The sequence below is a fragment of the Cebus imitator genome, unplaced genomic scaffold, assembly GCF_001604975.1.
Source record: "Cebus imitator isolate Cc_AM_T3 unplaced genomic scaffold, Cebus_imitator-1.0 Scaffold15, whole genome shotgun sequence".
Taxonomy (NCBI): Eukaryota; Metazoa; Chordata; class Mammalia; order Primates; family Cebidae; genus Cebus; species Cebus imitator.
Genome location: NW_016107330.1, coordinates 6,451,270 through 6,471,175, shown reverse-complemented (window position 1 = coordinate 6,471,175; position 19,906 = coordinate 6,451,270). Strand labels below are relative to the sequence as shown.

The 19,906-nt window shown below is 54.9% G+C and overlaps 1 protein-coding gene across 6 annotated transcripts in view; it reads right to left on the bottom strand.

Annotated features, from left to right (window-relative positions):
- Window positions 1-12,994, bottom strand: part of FBLIM1 (filamin binding LIM protein 1) — a 29,738-nt gene extending 16,744 nt beyond the window's left edge. The window contains exons 1-4 of one of the 6 annotated variants that reach the window (XM_037730036.1): window positions 12,797-12,994; window positions 11,162-11,358; window positions 5,564-5,618; window positions 4,946-5,215 (exon numbers count right to left, since the gene is read on the bottom strand). In XM_037730036.1, coding sequence (XP_037585964.1) covers window positions 4,946-5,195 — 250 coding nt within the window. In that variant the 5' untranslated portion in view covers window positions 5,196-5,215; window positions 5,564-5,618; window positions 11,162-11,358; window positions 12,797-12,994. Of the gene's footprint in view, window positions 1-4,945; window positions 5,216-5,563; window positions 5,619-9,808; window positions 9,900-10,693; window positions 10,779-10,898; window positions 10,921-11,161; window positions 11,359-11,488; window positions 11,641-12,796 lie in introns of those variants that run through there. The other 5 variants (XM_037730038.1, XM_037730043.1, XM_037730045.1 and 2 more) reach the window with 5 other exon arrangements.
- Window positions 12,995-19,906: the final 6,912 nt, after the last annotated feature.

The window sequence follows — 19,906 nt, the reverse complement described above, 5'->3', positions numbered from 1 at the left end:
TAATTTTGGACAAAGTACTAGATATGCAGCATGCATTTTTGTTAAATGTGGCACTGTTTGGCCCTGTGGTTACGTAAGAAAATGGCTATATTTAGAAAGACAGCCCTGACCAATGTGGGGCTGAAACGCCACAATGATTCGGGTTTCCTTTAAAATACTTTACAAGGCTCACGCCTGTAATCACAGCACCTTGTGAGGCCGAGGCGGCCAGATCACGAGGTTAGGAGATTGAGACCATCCTGGCTAACACGGTGAAACCCTGTCTCTACTAAAAATACAAAAAATTAGCCAGGTGTGGTGGTGCGCACCCGTAGTCCCAGCTACTCAGGAGGCTGAGGCAGGAGAACTGCTTGAACCCAGGAGGCAGAGGTTGCAGTGAGCTGAGATTGGGCCACTGCACTCCAGCCTGTAGACAGAGCGAGGCTCTGTCTCAAAACAACAGCAACAAAAAACTATACAAAAGAAAAAGAAAAAAAGGAATAGAAACAAATGTGGTCAAGTCTCCATTACTGTTGACACCAGATGTAGGCGGCCGGGCGTGGTGGCTCATGCTTGTAATCCAAGCACTTTGGAGGCCAAGGCGGGCGGATCACCTGAGGTCGGGAGTTCAAGACCAGCCTGACCAACATGGTGAAACCCCGTCTTTAAAAAAAAAAGAAACCAGATGTAGGCTAGGTAGGGTCCTTGTACTGTTCTCTCTACTTCTGCATATGTTTGAAAGTTTCATAAAACCACACCTTCACATTCCGTGCTCACCCAGCCACCCATACCCCCAACACACCACAGACACCCTGGCACAAACTCACTTCCATTATTGGCACAGCTCTGCTCCTGCTCCCAGGAGCTGAGGTTGGCAGAATAGGAGGGCACAAGAGCTGCCCTTGATCCTGATGGCTAGTCAGGGGGCACAGACCCTCAGGGCTCCTGACAGGAAGGGAGGTGGGGGGCTCAGCTCCAGGCTCTTTCCTCCATCCAGGGACCATCAATGCTATAACTGCCCCACCCCCCATGCCAGGCTTCCCCAACAAGGGGTTGCCTGGAGCCCCTGGAAGGCAGGAGGGAAGCCTCAGAGGGAGGCTGGGACCATGCCTGTGAAAGCCCTCTGTCTACTGCCCATATTGGGTGGGCACTGTGAATAGTGCCCTGGGGAGAAAACGGCACTCTGCCTACCTCCTGGTATAGGTAAGGCCAGGCCCAGGAGCTCAGCCTAACTGAGATGATTGTGGAAAGCAGATAGAAAGTGCTAGAGACCCCTGAACGTCCAGGCCTGGCTGTAGCCCAATCTCCAGTTCATTCATGGGGGCACCCTCCAGGCTTCAGGTTTCTCATCCGTTCAATCAAGACAACCTCCCGCTCCCCGCCTCTCCCTGGGCTTGGAGGGATGTACAGATGGGAAGTTGGCTCTATGCCTGTGGTCCTCACACTTGAGCTGGTGACAGAATCCCCTAGGGGATGGGGGCCTTGCTCAAAGGCAGATCGCTGGGCCCCAACCCCAGAGTTTCTGATCCAGCAGATCCAGGACAATGAGAATGTGTGTGTCTGATGAGTTCCCAGGTGACACTGATGCTGCTGGCCCAGGGGCCACACTCTGAGACAACTGTCCCAGTCCCAAAGTCCCACCTGCTTGACACCACTGAACTACAATAACGGTTCTCCTTTTTTTTTTTTTTGAGATGGAGTCTTGCTCTGTCACCCAGGCTGGAGGGCAGTGGTGCGATCTCAGCTCACAGCAACCTCTGTCTCCTGGGTTTAAGTGATTCTCCTGCCTCAGCCCCCCAAGTAGCTGGGACTACAGGCATGTGCCACCCCAACCAGCTAATTTTTTTGTATTTTTTAGTAGAGATGGGTATTTAGATATGTTGGCCAGGCTGGTCTCGAACTCCTGACCTCAGGTGATCCGCCCACCTCGGCCTCCCAAAGTGCTGGGATTACAGATGTGAGCCACTGTACCCGGCCTAGAATAACAGTTGTTAAAGTGTGGTCCCCAGACCAGAGCATCAGCATGGCCTGGCAAGGGGCAAGAAATGCAAACTGGGCCGGGTGTGGTGGCTCATGCCTGTAATCCCAGCACTCTGGGAGGCCGAGGCGGGCAGATCACTTGAGCCCAGGAGTTTGAGATCTGCCTGGGCAAGATGGCAAAAACCTGTCTCTACAAAACATACAAAAATTAGCTGGGCATGGTGGTGAGGGCTTGTGGTCCCAGCTCTGGGGAGGCTGAGGTGGGAGGATCACTTGAGCCAGGGAGGTTGAGGCCACAGTGAGCCACGGCCACACCACTGCACTCCAGCTTGTGTGACAGAACAAGACCCTGGAAAAAAAAATGTGCAAATTTTCGGGCCCCACAGCAGACCTGCTGAATCAGAGCTACCCGGGGTGGGAGCCGGCGGCTGTGTTGGAACAGGCCTGGGCGACACTGCTGCTGACACCGCGGAAGTGTGGGAACCAGGCTCCGATGAGCTCACAGAGCCAGAAGCCAGGTCTTGGAGAGGCAGTGAGAGTGCTGTGGCCTCTCCCAGTGCCTGCCCCCAGTGTAGGGCCCACAGAGGGCAGCAGGAATTCAAGAGAGACGCAGGGCGACCTGAGGCCACAGGGCAGGTGGGCAGAAAGGGGGTCCAGGACCCGCCTGAAGATGACTAAGACGACAAGTACTAGGCAGATGGCAGCTGGCAGCCTGTGGTGTAGATGGCTTCACGCAGCTGGCCAGGGCCAGCCTTTGTGTCCTGAGATCAGACCAGGAGCATGACAAGCTGCTCACATAAAACTATCTCACAGGCTGGGTGAGGTGATTCACAACTGTAATCCTAGCATTTTGGGAGGCCGAGGTGGGCAAATCACCTGAGGTCGGGAGTTGGAGACCAGCCTGACCAGCATGGAGAAACTCTGTTTCTACTGAAAATACAAAAAATTAGCTGGGCATGGTGGTGCACGCCTGTAATCCTAGCTACTTGGGTGGCTGAGGCAGGAGAATGGCTTGAACCTGGGAGGCAGAGGTTGCGGTGAGCCGAGATCACCCCACTGCACTCCAGCCTGCACAACAAGAGCGACTCTGACTCAAAAACAAAACAAAAAAACCACTATCTCTCTTCAGGGAGACTGAACCCCAAATCCCCATGCTCTGCTTGAGGGCATCAAATTGGCAGATGAAACAGCCAACTAGCCGTGCTGACCAGTGACAGGCCAGCCCTTCCCAAGGCAAGTTTGTTCTTGTTCCCACACTCCCAAGATCCTCTTCCTGTAATCCCAATAACCCATGAAAATGTCCTGGAAATTCTGACATCTAACCTCTACTTTCCCCCGCTCCCTTGACCACCCAGAAGGGGCACATCTTTTTTTTCCTGTTGGATCACATGTCCTGATGTGTGAATTTTGTCAAGATGACCCTCCTATAAGGAGAGGTGGCTGGGAGGACCCTCTGTTCTTGGGATGTGAGATTAGGAAGGAAAGATCAACGTGGGAGCATCCATCACAAGGAGGAAGCATGTTCCATGGACACCCAGGCGTACTTGAACCTGTGTGGCCCCCTGTATTGACCCTTTTCTGGCTTCCTGTACTCAGCACTTCCTATTGGCCGCTAGGTGATTTCCATAGTGATGATGGACAGGGCTGCCCCCGCCCTGCTCCAGGACAGCAGGACACCCGCCTAGGCACCTGGGGGATTCAGGGACTTAGCTGCCTCCCTGGGCTGGCCTTTGCCCCTTAGCATCTCAGCCAGTCCCCTGTCAGCTGATGAGCCAACACCTGCCCCAGGCCCTGGACTGTCACCCTTCCTCACTCCTGCCCCACCTGATAGCTGAGACTTTCCTTGGGAGACACAGGGAAGAAGACTGGAAGGCTCTTCCTGTCCGACCAAGCCCAAGGGAATGGAACAGTCATTTGTGCTGTATTCATTTTGTGATTGATGATCACATCCACACCCGAATTTCCAGTTTCCAGAAGAGGACCCTGAGGCCCAGAGCAGGAGAGGGCTCGCTCCAATCACACAGCAAGAGAACAGCAGAGCCCAGGAGAAAACAAAAGCAGGTCAAAGACCCTTCACCTACCAAATTCCCTCCTGTCTCAGGCCTCTGCACTGCTCCTCGGACTTTATCTCTCCCTGGCCAGCTCCATGCTATCGTTCAGGTTTCAGCTGAAATTCCACCTCTTCAGAGAAGCCATCCCGAGCACCCTATAAAAGCTGCCCCTTGGCTGGGCACAGTGGCTCATACCTGTAATCCCAGCACTTTGGGAGGCCAAGGTGGGCAGATCACCTGAGGTTAGGAGTTCAAGACCAGCCCGGACAACATGGCAAAACCCTGTCTCTACTAAAAATACAAAGATTAGCTGGGTGTGGTGGTGCATGCCTGTAATCCCAGCTACTCAGGAGGTGGGAGGCTGAGGCAGGAGAATCGCTTGAGCCTGGGAGGTGGAGGTTGCAGTGAGCCAAGACCATGCCACTGCACTCCAGCCTGGGCAACAGAGTGAGACTCCATTTCAAAACCAACAAACAAAAAAGCTGGCCCTCATCACCTCTCCACACTTTACTCTATGAGAGTGCATGTGTCTGCCCAACATCAGAGGTCATATTTTCATTATGTGTGCTCCGCACACTGGGATGGAAGCTTTGTTCAGGCTCAAAACCTCTCAGCACTTCCTTCGTGACACGCCCAAGGCTAAACACTTTACAGGGGGATTAACTCATTTGATCCTCATAATCACACTGAGGGAGGTACTGTCTTTATCTGTTTTACAGATTAGTAAACCAAGGTACGAGAGGTTAAGTGGCCTGCCAGCATCACCCAGCTGAGAAATGGAGAAGCGGGGTTTGTACCCAGACAAGTGGGTTCCAGAATCTGCCTGGCACTTGGTAGGACTGAATGAATGAATGAATGAATGATGCTGGAGCCTGCCCTTTCCTCCCCACCTCTGTCTCTGACCTGGTCTTCCCCCAAGTCCCCTCCGCTCTTACCTCCATTGGAGAGCTGCAGAGGTGCAGCTGGCACTGTGGCTGCAGCCTTGCCAGGGGGTTTCCAGGGGCTGGGCCTCCCTGCCAAGTCAGCCCCTGGTGCTTTCATGGGGGCAGGGGCCTTCCAGGGGCGGCCATGCCGGGCCTCACAAACCGCCTGGCTCACTTCCTTGGCCACAGTTACATGGCGGCGCGTGGGTGCCAGGGTGATAAAGACAGACGATGCCATTCTCTTCTCAGGCTTTGAGGCCATGGCTTCAGCTCCTGGTGTGGCTAGGGACAGAATGGGGGACGGCACAGGATTGCCACCCGGACACACAGACACCCTCCCCCGAGGGGCAGAGAGCCTCCTTCCCCCCAAAAAGACAGGTCAGCCACCCCACCATGCCAACAACCCAGTCCGGCACCCAGCCCAGCCACAGAGGGGATGGGGGTGTCCTACTGGGGAGGGCAGGGGCCCACCAGGGGACTTGGCCACAGGGGTGAGACCCCAAAATCCTGACTGCCCCTCCCCCCAACCTTCACACCAAGGGGCGCAAAGGGCACAGATCACCTCACCAGGCACTACCAGCCTGGAGCCCCACCTGCCTGCTGGGCCACACCCCAAGCTACCTCCCTCACCTGGGATCTGATTCTCCTGGAAAGGCCGAAGTCCGGGAGGTTCAAGCCAGCTCCACTTTGGGAGGGAAAAAGAACCGATTAGGATCTGTCAGAGTGTCAGGGCTGGGCTCCAGCGGTGGTGGGGGGCGGTGGCAGGGTGGGCGGGACGCAGTGAGAGCTATCTTCACCAAGACCTGATTTGCCCTGAGCACGTTATGGTCGTTAACTCATAAACTCTCATCAGGGGCTTCGTGGCAGGCACTGTAATCGCCCGCCTAACACATCAAGAATCGAGACTCAGAGAGAAGTCACTGTTCAGGGTCACACGGTGGTGAGGTGGCACTGGAACCCAGAGCCCATGCTCTTGGCCACTTTACTCTGCCTTGCCCTCTCGGCCTGGCGCACGAGCCAGCACCCTCCTTGCTTGCCTTCTAGTGCCGGAATCTCTCACTCCACCCAATCTCCAAAACCCTGGTCCTGGTTCAGGCCTGGGCAGGGGGCAGCGGGCAAGGGGAGAGATGGGGGTGCTCCACAGCCTCTGATCTCACCTCCTAACCCTAAAGATTGATGTTTCTAGAACGTGCATACTTCTACTTCACTCCAGCCTGGGCAACAGAACGAGACTCTGTCTTAAAAAAAAAAGAAAAAGAAAAAAAATAATAAAAAATAAAAAAAAAAAGAAAAAGAAAAAAGGCCAGATGCAGTGGCTGATGGCTGTAATCCCAGCACTTTGGGAGGCCAAGGTGGGTGGATGACCTGAGGTTGGGAGTTCGAGACCAGCCAGTCTCACCAACATAGAGAAACGCCATCTCTACTGAAAATATAAAATTAGCCGGGCATGGTGGTACATTCCTGTAATCCCAGCTACTCGGAAGGCTGAGGTGGGAGAATCGCTTGAACTTGGGAGGCCGAGGTTGCGGTGAGTCAAGATCACACCATTGCACTCCAGCCTGGGCAACAAGAGTGATACAGTCTCAAAAAAGAAAATAAAAGAAAAAGAAAAAGAGCATGGCTTGAGGAAGAGGTCCAGTCGCTGCAGCCTCAGCTTCTTTGAGCCCCTGGACCACTCGTCCTTCCCATGTCCTGTCTCATGCCTTGGAGTGATTCTCCTATGGTTTTCCTCTCCTGCCCCCACAGGGTGAATTTCAGCTTTCTCTTAGAGGCCCAGCTCAAACATCACCTCCTCCACAAGGTCCTCCTGATTCCTGGCCCTCTCCAGGGGTGGTTTCTGCTGCCAAGGGCGATGACAGAGATGACAGCCCCCGGGCAGGACAGGCTGGCTCACAAGCTCACTATCAGTGTGTGTGACCTTCAGCAGTGCCTGCATTCTTTCTGTGCCTAGAGGGTAGCTCAGACTGCAGGCATCAAAGCACAGATCTGGCCGGGTGCAGTGGCTCAGGTCTGTAATCCCAGCACTTCTGAAGGCAGAGGCTGGGGATCACTTGAGGTCAGGAGTTAGAGACCAGCCTGGCCAACGTGGTGAAACACTGTCTCTAGTAAAAATACAAAATTTGGCCGGGCTCGGTGGCTCATGCCTGTAATCCCAGCACTTTGGGAGACCAAGGTGGGGGTGGATCACAACGTCAGGAGTTCAAGACCAGCCTGGCTAACATGGTGAAACCCCACCTCTACTAAAACTGTAAAGATTAGCTGAGTGTGGTGGTGGGCACCTGTAATCCCAGCTACTCAGGAGGCTGGGGCAGAGAACTGCTTGAATCCAGGAGGTGGAGGTTGCAGTGAGCTGATTGCTCCACTGCACTCCAGCCTGGGCAACAGAGGGAGGCTCAGTCTCCAAACAAACAAACACAAAAATTAGCCAGGCATGGTGGCTTGTACCTGTAGCTAATCAGGAGGCTAAGGCAGGAGAATCGCTGGAATCTTGGGAGGCAGAGGTTGCAGTGAGCTGAGATTGTGCCACTGCACTCCAGCCTGGGCGACAGAGGGAGACTCTGTCTCAAACAAACAAACAAAAACAAAACAAAGCAAAACAGATCTGAGAGCATGGTGGCACCCTGACATCCTGACGTAAGGAAAAGGGCATTATTTCCCATATGTCACGTAGTTCCTGCTGGCAGTAGCCTCTGTGGCCAAGGTTGAGGTGGGGACATGATAGGAGAATTGGGAGTCCAGGGAGCCCAGCAGTCCTCACCAGGCATGTAACACCCGTGCCCAGGGCTAAAACATGTCTCATTTTAGGTCGAGCACAATGGCTCACACCTGTAATCCCAGCTGTTCGAGACCAGCCTGGCCAACACGGTGAAACCCCGTCTCTACCAAAAATAACAAAATCTCCTGGGCGTGATGGCGAGTGCCTGTAATCCCAGTTACTTGAGAGGCTGAGGCAGGAGAATCGTTTGCACCTGGGAGGTGGGGGTTGCAGTGAGCTGAGATTGAGCCATTGCATTCCAGCCTGGATGACAGGGCAAGATTCCATTTCAAAAAAAAAAAAGTGTCCTTTTCTATCTCGCTCTTCAGGCTGTCCTTTGTGCACTGGCCACTGTGCGTTCTCAGCGACTGATGGATAATAAAAATCGTAGTACGTGCTCCTGAATTACTCTTAAGTTGGTTTATGTGTTTGGCTAAAACATATAGCCCAGTCTGATAATAAAGTATCTATTCTGAGAAAGAAACCAATATATTAGGAAAGAGCCTCAAAACTTATTTAAAAGTACTTCTCTTTTGCTCTGGGTTTGGCAATGATGTCTGGAAATACGTATGCTGTCATAGGCTTTAATTTTACACTTTGTTGTAAGTTTAAGAATCTATTTTTGTCAACAATATTCAGAGTGCATCTGAGATTTAAAGAAATACCAAACAACTCACTGATAAGGCACCAGGCCTTGTGCCAGGTACTACATGTGCCTCAAAATCCACCAACCTCTCAATCTAGCTGCAAGAAAGGCCCATCCTGGCCCCGCTTTGCAGATGGAGCCTATGAGGTCCCAAAAGGTTAAGTGACTTTCCCAGGCCATCATGGCTCTCGGAATTCTAATGGAATATCATCCCACCTGGAAATCCAGGGTGTCCCCATACCTGAGAGGACACACTTTTCCTTGGATGGCACAAGGCCCCCCAAGATGCCAGGCCTGTTCTCACTCTAGAATGACCCAATCCAGAAATCTCGTGGTCGGCAGGTTCTGGGCTGGTCCCCTGGGCTGCTGTGGGCCTTTGAGATGGCCCTCTGCCGCCTCCCACCCAGCCCTGACCCTTCCTCCACTCCTCCAGGAAGTCAGATATGCCTGGTTTCTCGGAAAATGTCCAGCACGGAGGCCAGATGTTCACAGCTGGGCAGCCCCAGCCCTCCCAAGCAGTGACTGCAGGGACCTCAGGCCCCAGGGGAAGGGACTGAGCTGGGGAGTTCCAAAACCCTGTCAATCCCATCGGGAAAGGGAGCTCCAGCTTCCCTCCGGTCCCACGGCCCCCCAATCAGCTGGGAGCAGGGTGTGTGGGGGGGGGGAGCAGCAGGATGTGTGTAAGTTCCCCAGGGGCGATCTCCTGTGCCCAGGGGACCCTCCGCCCCCACTCTTCCTCCAGGAGAGGGTGAATCAGAGATCCAGTTAGATAAGTGGAGAAAGTGGGAACAAAGGGAGGGAAAGTCATTTCCTGTCCAAAGTTAGGAAGGAGGTTGGGATCCAGCCAGCCACCCAGACCAGCTAGAGGCTGCAGCCTTGGGGCAGAGGATGTGCAGCTCAGCCCCTACCCCGCTTCCTACTCCTTATTCCCTACTCCAAAGAAAAAAAAAAAAAAAAAAAAATCTCCGGGACCACCTCTAAGCGTTGTTCTTTTTTCTTTCTTTCTTTGAGACAGAGTCTTGCTCCAGAGGCTGGAGTGCAGTGGTGCAATCTCAGCACACTGAAACTGCCTCCCAGGTTCAAGCAATTCTCCTGCCTCAGCCTCCCTTGTAGCTGGGACCACAGGCGTGTGCCACCACACTTGGCTAATTTTTGTATTTTTGGTAGAAACAGGGTTTCACTATGTTGGCCAGGCTGGTCTTTAACTCCTGACTTCAAGTGATCCGCCGGCCTTGGCCTCTGAAAGTGCTGGGATCACAGGAGCGAGCCACCACATCCGGCTTCAGCTTTGTTCTTTAATGACTGGATAAAGCAGTCTCCCTTTGGGTCCGGAATTAAACTTAGCCGGAGATGGGGATGGGGCGGGCTGTGCCCCAACTCCTCCCGCCTTGCAGCCTTAGGGAGAGGTTCCCTCAACCTCTCTCCCACCCCAGGGAAACAGAGGAGACAGAACTGGGTTCACAAGAGGCCCCACCTCTTTACTGCGGGGTGACCCCGCGCAGGTCACTGAACCTCTCTGGCCTCGTTCTTTTCATAAAGTGAGAATGAGTCTGTCCTGAAGGCGGCTGAGAGTATATAGAAGGAAAGAAGGCTCAGGATCGAGGCCCTTGGAAGGCGCAAAGGGAGGGTCATGCAGCGGCTGAGCGGGAGAAGGGCCCTGGGGCTGCGCTCCGCTGGGGGTGCCTCCAGGACCAGGAGGTAGCCTCCATCGTCTTTAAGAGCAGGAATCTGGGCGCGGCCCCAGCCTCTCCCGGGGGTCCTCAGGCCGGGGCGGGAGGTGGTGGGTGGGGGCGGACGCCAAGATCGCCCCAGGGCACACACCTATCGCCAGCTCCGCACCTTTTCAGCCCCCGACGGGCACACGAGGCCCAGAGAAGGGCAGCCGGGGGCCCGTCCCTCCCCTCCCCTGACCCTGGCTGGGAAAGGGGCCCCGAGCTCCCCGGGGCTCCGGAAACTCCGGGCCCTCGCAGGCAGCCGAGCAGGGCGGCCGCCGGGGTCACCGCGGGGCGCCGCCGGGGCTTTAATTCGATCCATGTGCGGGACGCCGGCCCTTTGTGCGGGAGCTTCCGCCCAGCGCGCCCGTTCCCGGAGCCCGCTCCCGGGCTGGGACTCGACCCTCCGCCGCCCCCACTGAGCCCTCGCCCCGGACCCGCCGACCCCCCGACTCCGGGGACAGATACCAAAAGAGACGGGGACGCAAAGGACGTGAGGACCGCACCGCCAACCCGCAGGCCCCTCCAAGGGCGCCGTGCCGGGACTCCCGGCTGGGCACCAGGCGGGCTCCGGCCGAGCGCTGTCACCTGTGTCCGACGGGGGCAGGGACGGAGGAACGCCACCCCCACCCACCCGGCCCGCTTACCTGGGCCGCCCGCGCCCCTGCGGCTCCGATCCAACGCCCGGGCCAGCGGAGTCTGGAGCTGCGGGGCCTCCCGCCCCCTCCGCCCGTCCGCCCTCCCCGCCCCCTCGGCTCCCTCCGCCCCGCCGCCCCGCGCCGCGTTACCATAAAAGGTGAGGCTCGGTGGGGAGGGGGCGCGGGGTTCCCGCCCCGCAGAAGCGGTTCTTACCTGCCCCCCTACCCGCCCCACAACCTGCTGAGCCGCGCCCCGCGCCGCCCCCTCCCCCTCCCTTTGTTTCCTGGACCACGCCTCCCCTCCCCCTTGGCCCAGGCCCGGGGGTGGAGGTTAGGGGGAAGGGGTATGGGGGCAGAGGAATGGGGAGTGGGGTGGGCCTCCTTCCCTCCCCGCTGTCCACCCTCTCGTGTCCTTTATGGACTCCGAGTGGTCCCTGCCCTCCCCCTTCCCTTGCTTTCCTGGGTTGACGCCCCCACCTGCCCTGTCCCGCGTAGGTGAGCTCTGACACCTCCGTTTGGCTCTAGGATCCGCCAGAGTCGCGAGTCAAGCCGATCAGGATTCTGCGGCCCACCGTTCACTAAGCGTGAGACCTGGAGCAGTCACTCCACCTTCTGAGCCTCAGTGTCTTCATCTGTAAAGTGGGAGTAACCACTGCCTACCTCTCCAGATTGGCCTGAGGATAAAAGGTGACCGTCACAGCCAGGACTGTGATTAATAGAGGTTAATATATGCTGGGTTGGGGTTTTTTCCGGGAGTGCCCCTGCGGGTGGGGGTCTCAGAGACCTCCCAGTGGAGCAGGTCACGTTGTTCTGCTGTCCTGAGCTATAAGCCCCCTGCAGGTGGGTCCCCGTGTCCTGGGGGACAGGCCCCTCCAGGAGCTCTGGAAGGCAGAACCCAGCTGGCCCAGTGGCTGAACCCCTCCCTCCACCTCCAGTGACACTCTCCCTCCTAACTGGAGCAGTTAGGACGGTAGGGGGAGGGAAGGCTGAGCCTGGCTCTGGGGCCCAGGATGGGGCTGGGATGGGCCGCCCGGGTCCCTGGAGGCCTCAGGAGCATTGTGGGGAAAGGAATCTGGGTCTGATTCAGAGGCAAACAGATTGTTCTTTTGATTAAAGCCACAGTGGCTGCATCTGGAGGAGCGCTGGACCCAGCGCCATCTGCGGGGCGGCCAGGCAGCATCTGGCCCTCTCCTGCGGCCTCACCCTTCCAGGGTGGCTCTGGGACTGTTTCTGAGGGAGGCTGATTTATAAGGTCGAAGGAGAGTGCCTTCGCCCTCTCCCACCAATCATCGCCCCTCCCATCCCTCGTCACCCCTTTTCCCGTTTGATCCTCACAGTGAAACTGCAGTGACAGCAGCAGTCCCAGCAGCTGCCCTTGGTGGGGGCTTTCTAGGTGCTGGTGCCCATCCTCATCCGCTTCTGAATCCCACAAGAGCCCTGGGCGCCAGGGCTGATGATTCCTCTTCACAGTCAAGGACACGGAGGCCGGCCAAGAGAGGCTCAAGGTTACACTAGGGGCAAATGACAGAGCTGAATTCAAACCAGAGCCGCCGTGTCCCTGGGCACACAGCTCTGCTACTCTCAGGAACAGGTACCACTGCCACCTTTCACAGATTCAGAAGCCGGGGCTTGGAGGTGGTGGGAGTTCTGTGCAGCAGGGCGAGGCTGCAGCTCAAGGCTGTTTGAGCCCCCCCTTGGCTCATTCCTGGCTTGGCAGTGATACCCTGCTGCTCCCAGCCCCAAGCTTTGCAGCACCCATTGGAGGCGACTTCCCCATGCCCTCCACTGCGAGGGAAACACCAAACGCCAGACACAGAAAGGACCCAAAGGACGAAGGTGTGATCTGGGGGTTTTCAGGGGCTTTTGGCTGTAGAACCCCTTTCCAAGTGCTTGATGACCCAGAAGTTTATTTTAGAGATAAAAGTGGAGCTGCCCGTCATCACCTCCATGACATCCCCTGAGCCACCTGCATCCCCAGGTGGGATAGCGGGGCACCAAAGGGTTGATCTGGGGCTTTGTTCAAGGTCACACTGACTCAGTCTAGGACCCAGGCCTCCCACATCTGCTCTGGGACAGTCCAAGGGGAATGAGGGTCCAGCTGCCTCTGCTTACCTGCCTCCAGTACCTTTGGCCGTCTGTTCCACCGCCACACCACTCCTGGATGGAGGGGTGCATCCTGGCCTGCAGCAGCCCGGGTGTCGATGTCACCTATCAGCAGGTGCCAAACTTCCTGCAATGGAAACCCAGGAAGTGCACTGGACAAGAACAGACGCCCTTTGTCTGCCAGCTCGGAAGCCCTGCCGCCCTCCGCTGTCGCTGCCAGGCTCACACCAGCTTTCTCCCCGCTCAGATTGAGCCCCAGCAGGCAAGGGGCTCAATCTTCCCTTAGGATGGCGGCAGCAGAGGCCCTGGGTGGCAGGGAAGGGGTGGGTGAGACGTTTGAGGGAAAGTCTGCTTGTCAGGGCAGGGGTGGCACCTGCCATCCACAGTGGAGAGCTTTGACTTTGCAGACACTGGTCGAGCACCTGCTGTGTGCAATGCATGAGTCAAGGAGCCAGTGGGATCAAGTCAGACATGATCAGTCCTTGTCCCCACAGACCTTACAAGGAGATTGGGTAGACCAAACCATAAGGCAAATTAACATGATAATGACCAATAGTAAAAGGTGCTATGAAGGCAGGGACCAGGGTCTGAGACAAACATGAGTGGGGTGGGGGCAGGGATGGGCGGGAGGGCCTCTCTGAGGAGTTGAGGAGGGTTAAGCTGAGATGGGGAGGAGCCAGTGTGAGAATAGGGACAGAGGGGAGCTTTATTAAAGGTCAGATGCCCCTGGGGCCTCTCAGCTCCTTCCTCTGTCCCTTATTTTCCATCCCCGTTCCTCCACCCTACCTGGTTGGAATCAGGTCAATCCAATGCTTATTTCCTGGGTGCTGCTGTGTGTGGGGCCCTGTGCTAGGCAGGGTGGGAAGAGGAGCAGCACAGACAAGAGGGAGCTCCCCCATGGTGGCGGCGTCAGATGGGGACACAGATACAGTTGTGAGTAACATCAGCATCTGGGAGTGACTCCAGCTCTGCCATTGGCCAGCCTTGGGGAAATCGCTTCTCTCTGGGCCTCAGTTTCCTCTTGCAACTGAGGAGTTACAAACCCAGGTTTGTCCCTTGTGGCTTCATAGCAAGAATCCAGTGGGGTAAATTGTGGGTAAAAATACCTGGTGCTCAGTAGGTGTTCAAAGCTGAGCTCTCCCCACCACATAAAGGATAGAAGTTGTAGTCAGAGGGACAGAGTGCTGAAGGGAAGAGAAGGACGTGACTTTGTCCTGCAAGGGAATCCAAGGGACATCCATGGCCGCTGACAGCCCAGCGCTGCTTTCCCGAATTCTGATAACGGCATTCAGTTTCTGTTTGGGGAAACTTTCCTTCACTCTCAGTGCCTGGGGTTAAGATAAGATTCCTGTCCAGGCACGGTGACTCACACCTGTAATCCCAGCACTTTGGGAGGCTGAGGGGGCAGATCACAAGGTCAGGATTTCGAGGTCAGCCTGGCTAATATGGTGAAACCCCATCTCTACTAAAAAATACAAAAATTAGCTGGACATGATGGTGGGCGCCTGTAGTCCCAGCTACTCGGGAGGCTGAGGCAGGAGAATCGCTTGAGCCTGGGAGGCAGAGGTTGCAGTGAGCTGAGAACATGCTACTGCCCTCCAGCCTAGGTGACAGAGTGAGACTCCATCTCAATCAATCAATCAATCAATAAAATATGAGATTCCTACCTCCCCTGGCTCCGCAGATGTATACATGACCCATGTTCAGCCAATCATGGTGGCTGTTAGTTCTAAGATAAGCTCTCTGGGCTTGTTGGCTGGCAGAATACAAGCTTGGCACCACTTTCGCCCCCCACATGGACCCCCACAGAGGACAGCAGAGCAAAGAGGTAGAGAAAGATAACTGATTTCATCACTTAAGCTGCTGGATCCAGCCATGCCTGCAATCCTACTACCAGACCTCCAGAATCAATGCCCTTTTTGTTTTTTATTCTTTTAAGACAGAGTCTTGCTCTGTTGCCCAGGGTGCAATTTTGGCTTACTGCAACCTCCACCTCCCAATTTCAAGTGATTCTTGTGCCTCCTGAGTAGCTGGGACTACAGGCATATACCACCATGCCTGCCTAATTTTTGTATTTTTTTTAGTAGAGAGGGGGTTACAACATGTTGGCCAGGCTGGTTGTGATTATAGGCTCCCTTACTTTTTCTTAAACCAGTTAAAATTGTGTTTCTGGCCAGGTGTGGTGGCTCCTGCCTGTAGTGCCAGCACTTTGGGAGGCCGAGGTGGGCGGATTATGAGGTCAAAAGTTCCAGACCAGCCTGACCAACATGGTGAAACCTCCACATCTACTAAAAATACAAAAATTAGCCAGGTGTGGTGGCGCATGCCTATAATTCCAGCTGCTCAGGAGGCTGAGGCAGGAGAATTGCTTGAACCCAGGAGGTGGAGGTTGCAGTGAGCCAAGATCACACCACTGCATTCCAGCATGGCGACAGAGCAAGACTCCGTCTCCAAAAAAATAATTGTATTTCTCCAGTCATTTGTTGTGCTTTTTCTTTTTTTCATCTTCTTCTTTTATTTATTTATTTTTTGCCTGAACATAGCTGTAAACTGTTCTGAGATGTTGTGCTTTTTCTCCTGGTTCTAAATAAATAGTCAGTCATGAGTCTGGGCGCGGTGGCTCACACCAGTAATCCCAGCAGTTTGGGAGGCCCAGGCAGGCAGATCACTTGAGGCCAGGGGTTAGATACTAGCCTGGCCAGCATGGTGAAACCCCACCTCCACTAAAAATAGAAAAATTAGCCAGGCATGGTGGTGAGCAGCTGTAGTCCCAGCTACTCAGTAGGCTGAGGCACAACAATCTCGTGAACCTAGAAGGCAGAGATTGCAGTGAGCCGAGATGTCCCCACTGAACTCCAGCTTAAGCGATAGAGCCAGACCTTGTCTCTACTAAAAATACAAAAATTAAGGCCGGGCGCGGTGGCTCAAGCCTGTAATCCCAGCACTTTGGGAGGCCGAGGCGGGTGGATCACGAGGTCAAGAGATCGAGACCATCCTGGTCAACATGGTGAAACCCCGTCTCTACTAAAAATACAAAAAATTAGCTGGGCATGGTGGCACGTGCCTGTAGTCCCAGCTGCTTGGGAGGCTGAGGCAGGAGAATTGCCTGAACCCGGGAGGCGGAGGTTGCAGTGAGCCGAGATCGTGCCATTGCACTCCAGCCTGGGTAACAAGAGTGAAACTCTGTCTCAGAAAAAAAAAAAAAAAAATACAAAAATTAGCTGGGTGTGGTGGTGCACACTTGTAGTCCCAGCTACTTGGGTGGTGGAGACAGGAGAATTGCTTGAATCTGGGTGGTGGAGGTTGCAGTGAACTGAGATTGTGGCACTGCACGTCAGCCTGGGTGACAGTAAGACTCTATCTCAAAATAAATAGGCCAGGCGCGGTCTCTCAGGCCTGTAATCCCAGCACTTGGGGAGGCCAAGGCAGGCGGATCACAAGGTCGGGAGATCAAGACCATCCTGGCCAACATGGTAAAACCCTGTCTCTACTAATAATACAAAAATTAGCTGGGCGTGGTGGCACATGCCTGTAATTCCAGTTACACTGGAGGCTGAGGCAGAAGAATCACTTGAATCCGGGAGATGGAGGTTGCAGTGAGCCAGGATAGCGCCACTGAACTCCAGCCTGGCAATGGAGTGAGGCTCCATCTCAAAAATAAATAAGTACATAAATAAATAAAACAAAAAAATTAGCCAAGTGTGGTGGTGCACACCTGTAGTCCCAGCTACTTGGGAGGCTGAGGTGGGAGGATCACTTGAGCCCTGGAAGTGGAGGTTGCAGTGAGTGAAGATCGATCATGCTACTACATACCAGCCTGGGTAACAGAGCAAGACCTTGTCTTGAAGGACAAGCCAGGCCAGGCACGGTGGCTCACGCCTGTAATCCCAGCACTTTGGGAGGCCGAGGTAGGAGGAACTTGAGGTCAGGAGTCCGAGACTAGCCTGGCCAACATGGCAAAACCCTGTCTCTACTAAAACTACAAAAATTAGCCAGGCGTGGCAGTGGAGGGCGGGTGCCTGTAATCCCAGCTACTCGGGAGGCTGAGGCAGGAGAATCGCTTGAACCTGGATGTGAAGGTTGCAGTGAGCTGAGATCGCACCACTGCACTCCAGCCTGGGTGACAGAGCAAAACTCCATCCAAAAAAAAAAAAAAAAGCAGGCACCCGTACTCCCAGCTCCTCGGGAGGCTGAGGCAGGAGAATTGCTTGAACCCAGGGGGCGGAGGTTGCAGTGAGCCAAGATTGTGCCACTGCACTCCAGCCTGGGCAACAAAGTGAGACTCCGCCAAAATAAAAAAGAAAAAAAAGCCGAGTAGGAATTGACCAGGCTGCAGCTAGAGCCGTATGGTGTCCACTCTCAGGTTTTAAGCCTGTGTCCAACTGCCCCACCCAGGCAGAGCCTAGGTTCCCAAGAGCTGGCTGTGACAATATTGTCTGGGTATTAATCCCCTACTGGTTTAGGGGCCTGAACTGGCTCTGGCCAGGCGTGCTGGTTCCCACAGCCAGGCTGTCCACTCAGCAAATCAGCACAGGCTCCAGGGTGGGGGGTGAGAAGTATGGGACAGGCCAAGGAGGGGCTTGAGGCTCAGCTGACTGAGGGGGCCCTCCTCGCCCTAGGCCTTCCCTGTCCGGGCCCCTCTGTCCCTTATTTGGGAAGATCCCTGAGCCAGCTCCAAACCCTCACTGACCCCAGCTGCCTCCTTGATCCCCCTCCCACTGGGAACCCCCAGTCCCAGCAGCTTCTGTCCCAACATCCGCCCTTGCTGATCTAACTCTGCACCCTCAAGCCCTGAGCCCCTCCTTACTAAAGCACAATGTGGCCTGGAACGTGCCATCACCCCTGTGGGTCTCCCCTTGTCTCTTAGCCAGAGGTGGGCTTATTGTGAAGTTAATAAAACTTATGCTCACGGCCTCACTCCCATGGCCCCTGTGAAGGCTGGGAATTTCTGGGTGTTACAGAATGTTCTAGACCAGGAGGGAAGCTGGTTTTGCTTAGGAAGGGAGTCCATGCAGCGCACCTGGCAAACTGCCCAGGGAGACATCACAAGAGCCCAGATCTTCAAGTCTCCAGACATTAGTTGTACTTCTTCTCCTTGTTCTAAATAGTCACTTTCGGCCAGGCACGGTGGCTCATGCCTGTAATCCCAGTTACTCAGGAGGCTGAGGCAGGAGAGTCGCTTGAACCCGGGAGGCAGAGGTTACAGTGAACTGAGATCTCGGTATTGCACTCCAGCCTGGGTGACAGAGTGAGACTCTGCCCCCCGCAAAATAGTCATCTTCATACGAATCCTGTATTATTTTTCTAAAGGGAGTCCTTAAAATGGGATCTGCCTTGATCTTTCTTATTTTATTTTGAGATGGGGTCTTGCACTGTTGCCCAGGCTGGAGTACGGTGGTGTGATTATGATTCACTGCAGCCTCCACCTCCTGGGCCCAAGTGATCCTCACACTTCAGCCTCCCAAGCAGCTGAGACTACAGGGACACACCACCATGCCCAGCTAATTTTTTTATTATTTGTAGAGATGAGGTCTTGCTATGTTGCCCAGACTGGCCTCGAACTCCTGGGCTCACAAAATCCTGCCTCGGCCTCCCAAAGTGCTGGGATTACAGGTGTGAGCCACAACGCCTGGCCCATATGCCTCACTCTTATTCTTTACAATCCTCTCTCCTCACAGCGCCAGAGCCCCTCACTAAAGCAGCACCTAATGCCCTTCTGTGCACAGCCCTCTATGGCTCCCCACTGCTCTCTGGGACAACGCCAAACCCCTCACCCCGGCCCTGTGTGATCCCACCCCAACCCACCCCCGAGACAGTATCTCCCACCACTGCACCCCTCACCCCCTGTGTTCCAGCCACGCTGACCCCTCCTCAGTCCCTTAGTCCACTCTGGAGCCTTGAAACCTGGCTGGGCTTCAATACCACCCCCTTGGCCTGGGAATGCTCATCTTCTCACCTGGGTTATTCCAAATGCTTCCAAACTATTCTGAAAACAGCCACGAGAGGATTCTTCTCAAGGTGTATGTCAGCTTCCTCATGCCCTTGTGCAAAACCTTCTGCTGGCTTCCCTCAGGGCAACGCAGTCCTCAGCCTCGCCCAGTGCTCCAGGCCCAGCTGCGTCATGGTCTCTACCACCTTCCATTTTTTTTCTTTTTTTTTGAGAGGGAGTCTTGCTCTGTCACTCAGGCTGGAATGCAGAGACACGATCACTGCAATCTCTGCCTCCCAAGTTCAAGCAATTTTCCTGCCTCAGCCTCCTGAGTAGCTGGGACTACAGGTGCCCACCACCACGCGCAGCTAATTTTGGTATTTTTGGAGAGATGGGGTTTCACCATAGTGGTGAAACCACTAGGCTGGTCTTGAACTCATGACCCAGAAGATTTGCCCGCCTCGGCCTCCCAAGTGCTGGGATTATAGGCATGAGCCACCACACCTGGCCCCTTCCCTACCACCTTCCTAAATGCCCCAGCCTGTTCCCACCACAAGGCGCTTACTGAGTGGTCTTCTCAGCCTGGGACATTCTTCCCTCTGCTGTTTGCCTGGTTCTCCCTTGCTTTGTTCAGGTCTCTGCTGCAATGCCCCCTCCTCCCAGGAGCCCTCTGTGATAGCGGCTTCTGAGATGCCCCTAGGATCCCCACCTCCTGGGATTCATGCCCTCCCTTCAGCTGGGTGGGACCTGGGAACCTCTCCTCACTGACAGATTGTAGCCAAAACAATGGGATGTCACTTTCAGTACTGAGTCACAAAAAGAACGAGGCGTGAGCTCACTTGTCCTCAGATCCTCTCCCTGGCCGGCTCTGAGGAAAGCCAGCTGCCACATTGTGGGGCTGCCCTGTGGGAGGCCTGTGTGGCAAGGAAGGAGGGAGGCCCTGGGCCTTAAGATGACATCACAGCCTCGGTGACACCTTGACAGAAGCCCTGAGACACAGGACCCAGCTCAGCTGCACCCAGATCCCTGACCCACAGAAAGACAAGACAATCCATGTCTGTTGTCTTAAATTTTAAATTCTGGGGGACAATTTGTTACACAGCTGTAGATAACAAATGCACCTTCCCTCACCCCTGCCTGCCTGCCACTCCACCCCATCACCCAGCTTTACTTTACTTTTCTTTTTTTTT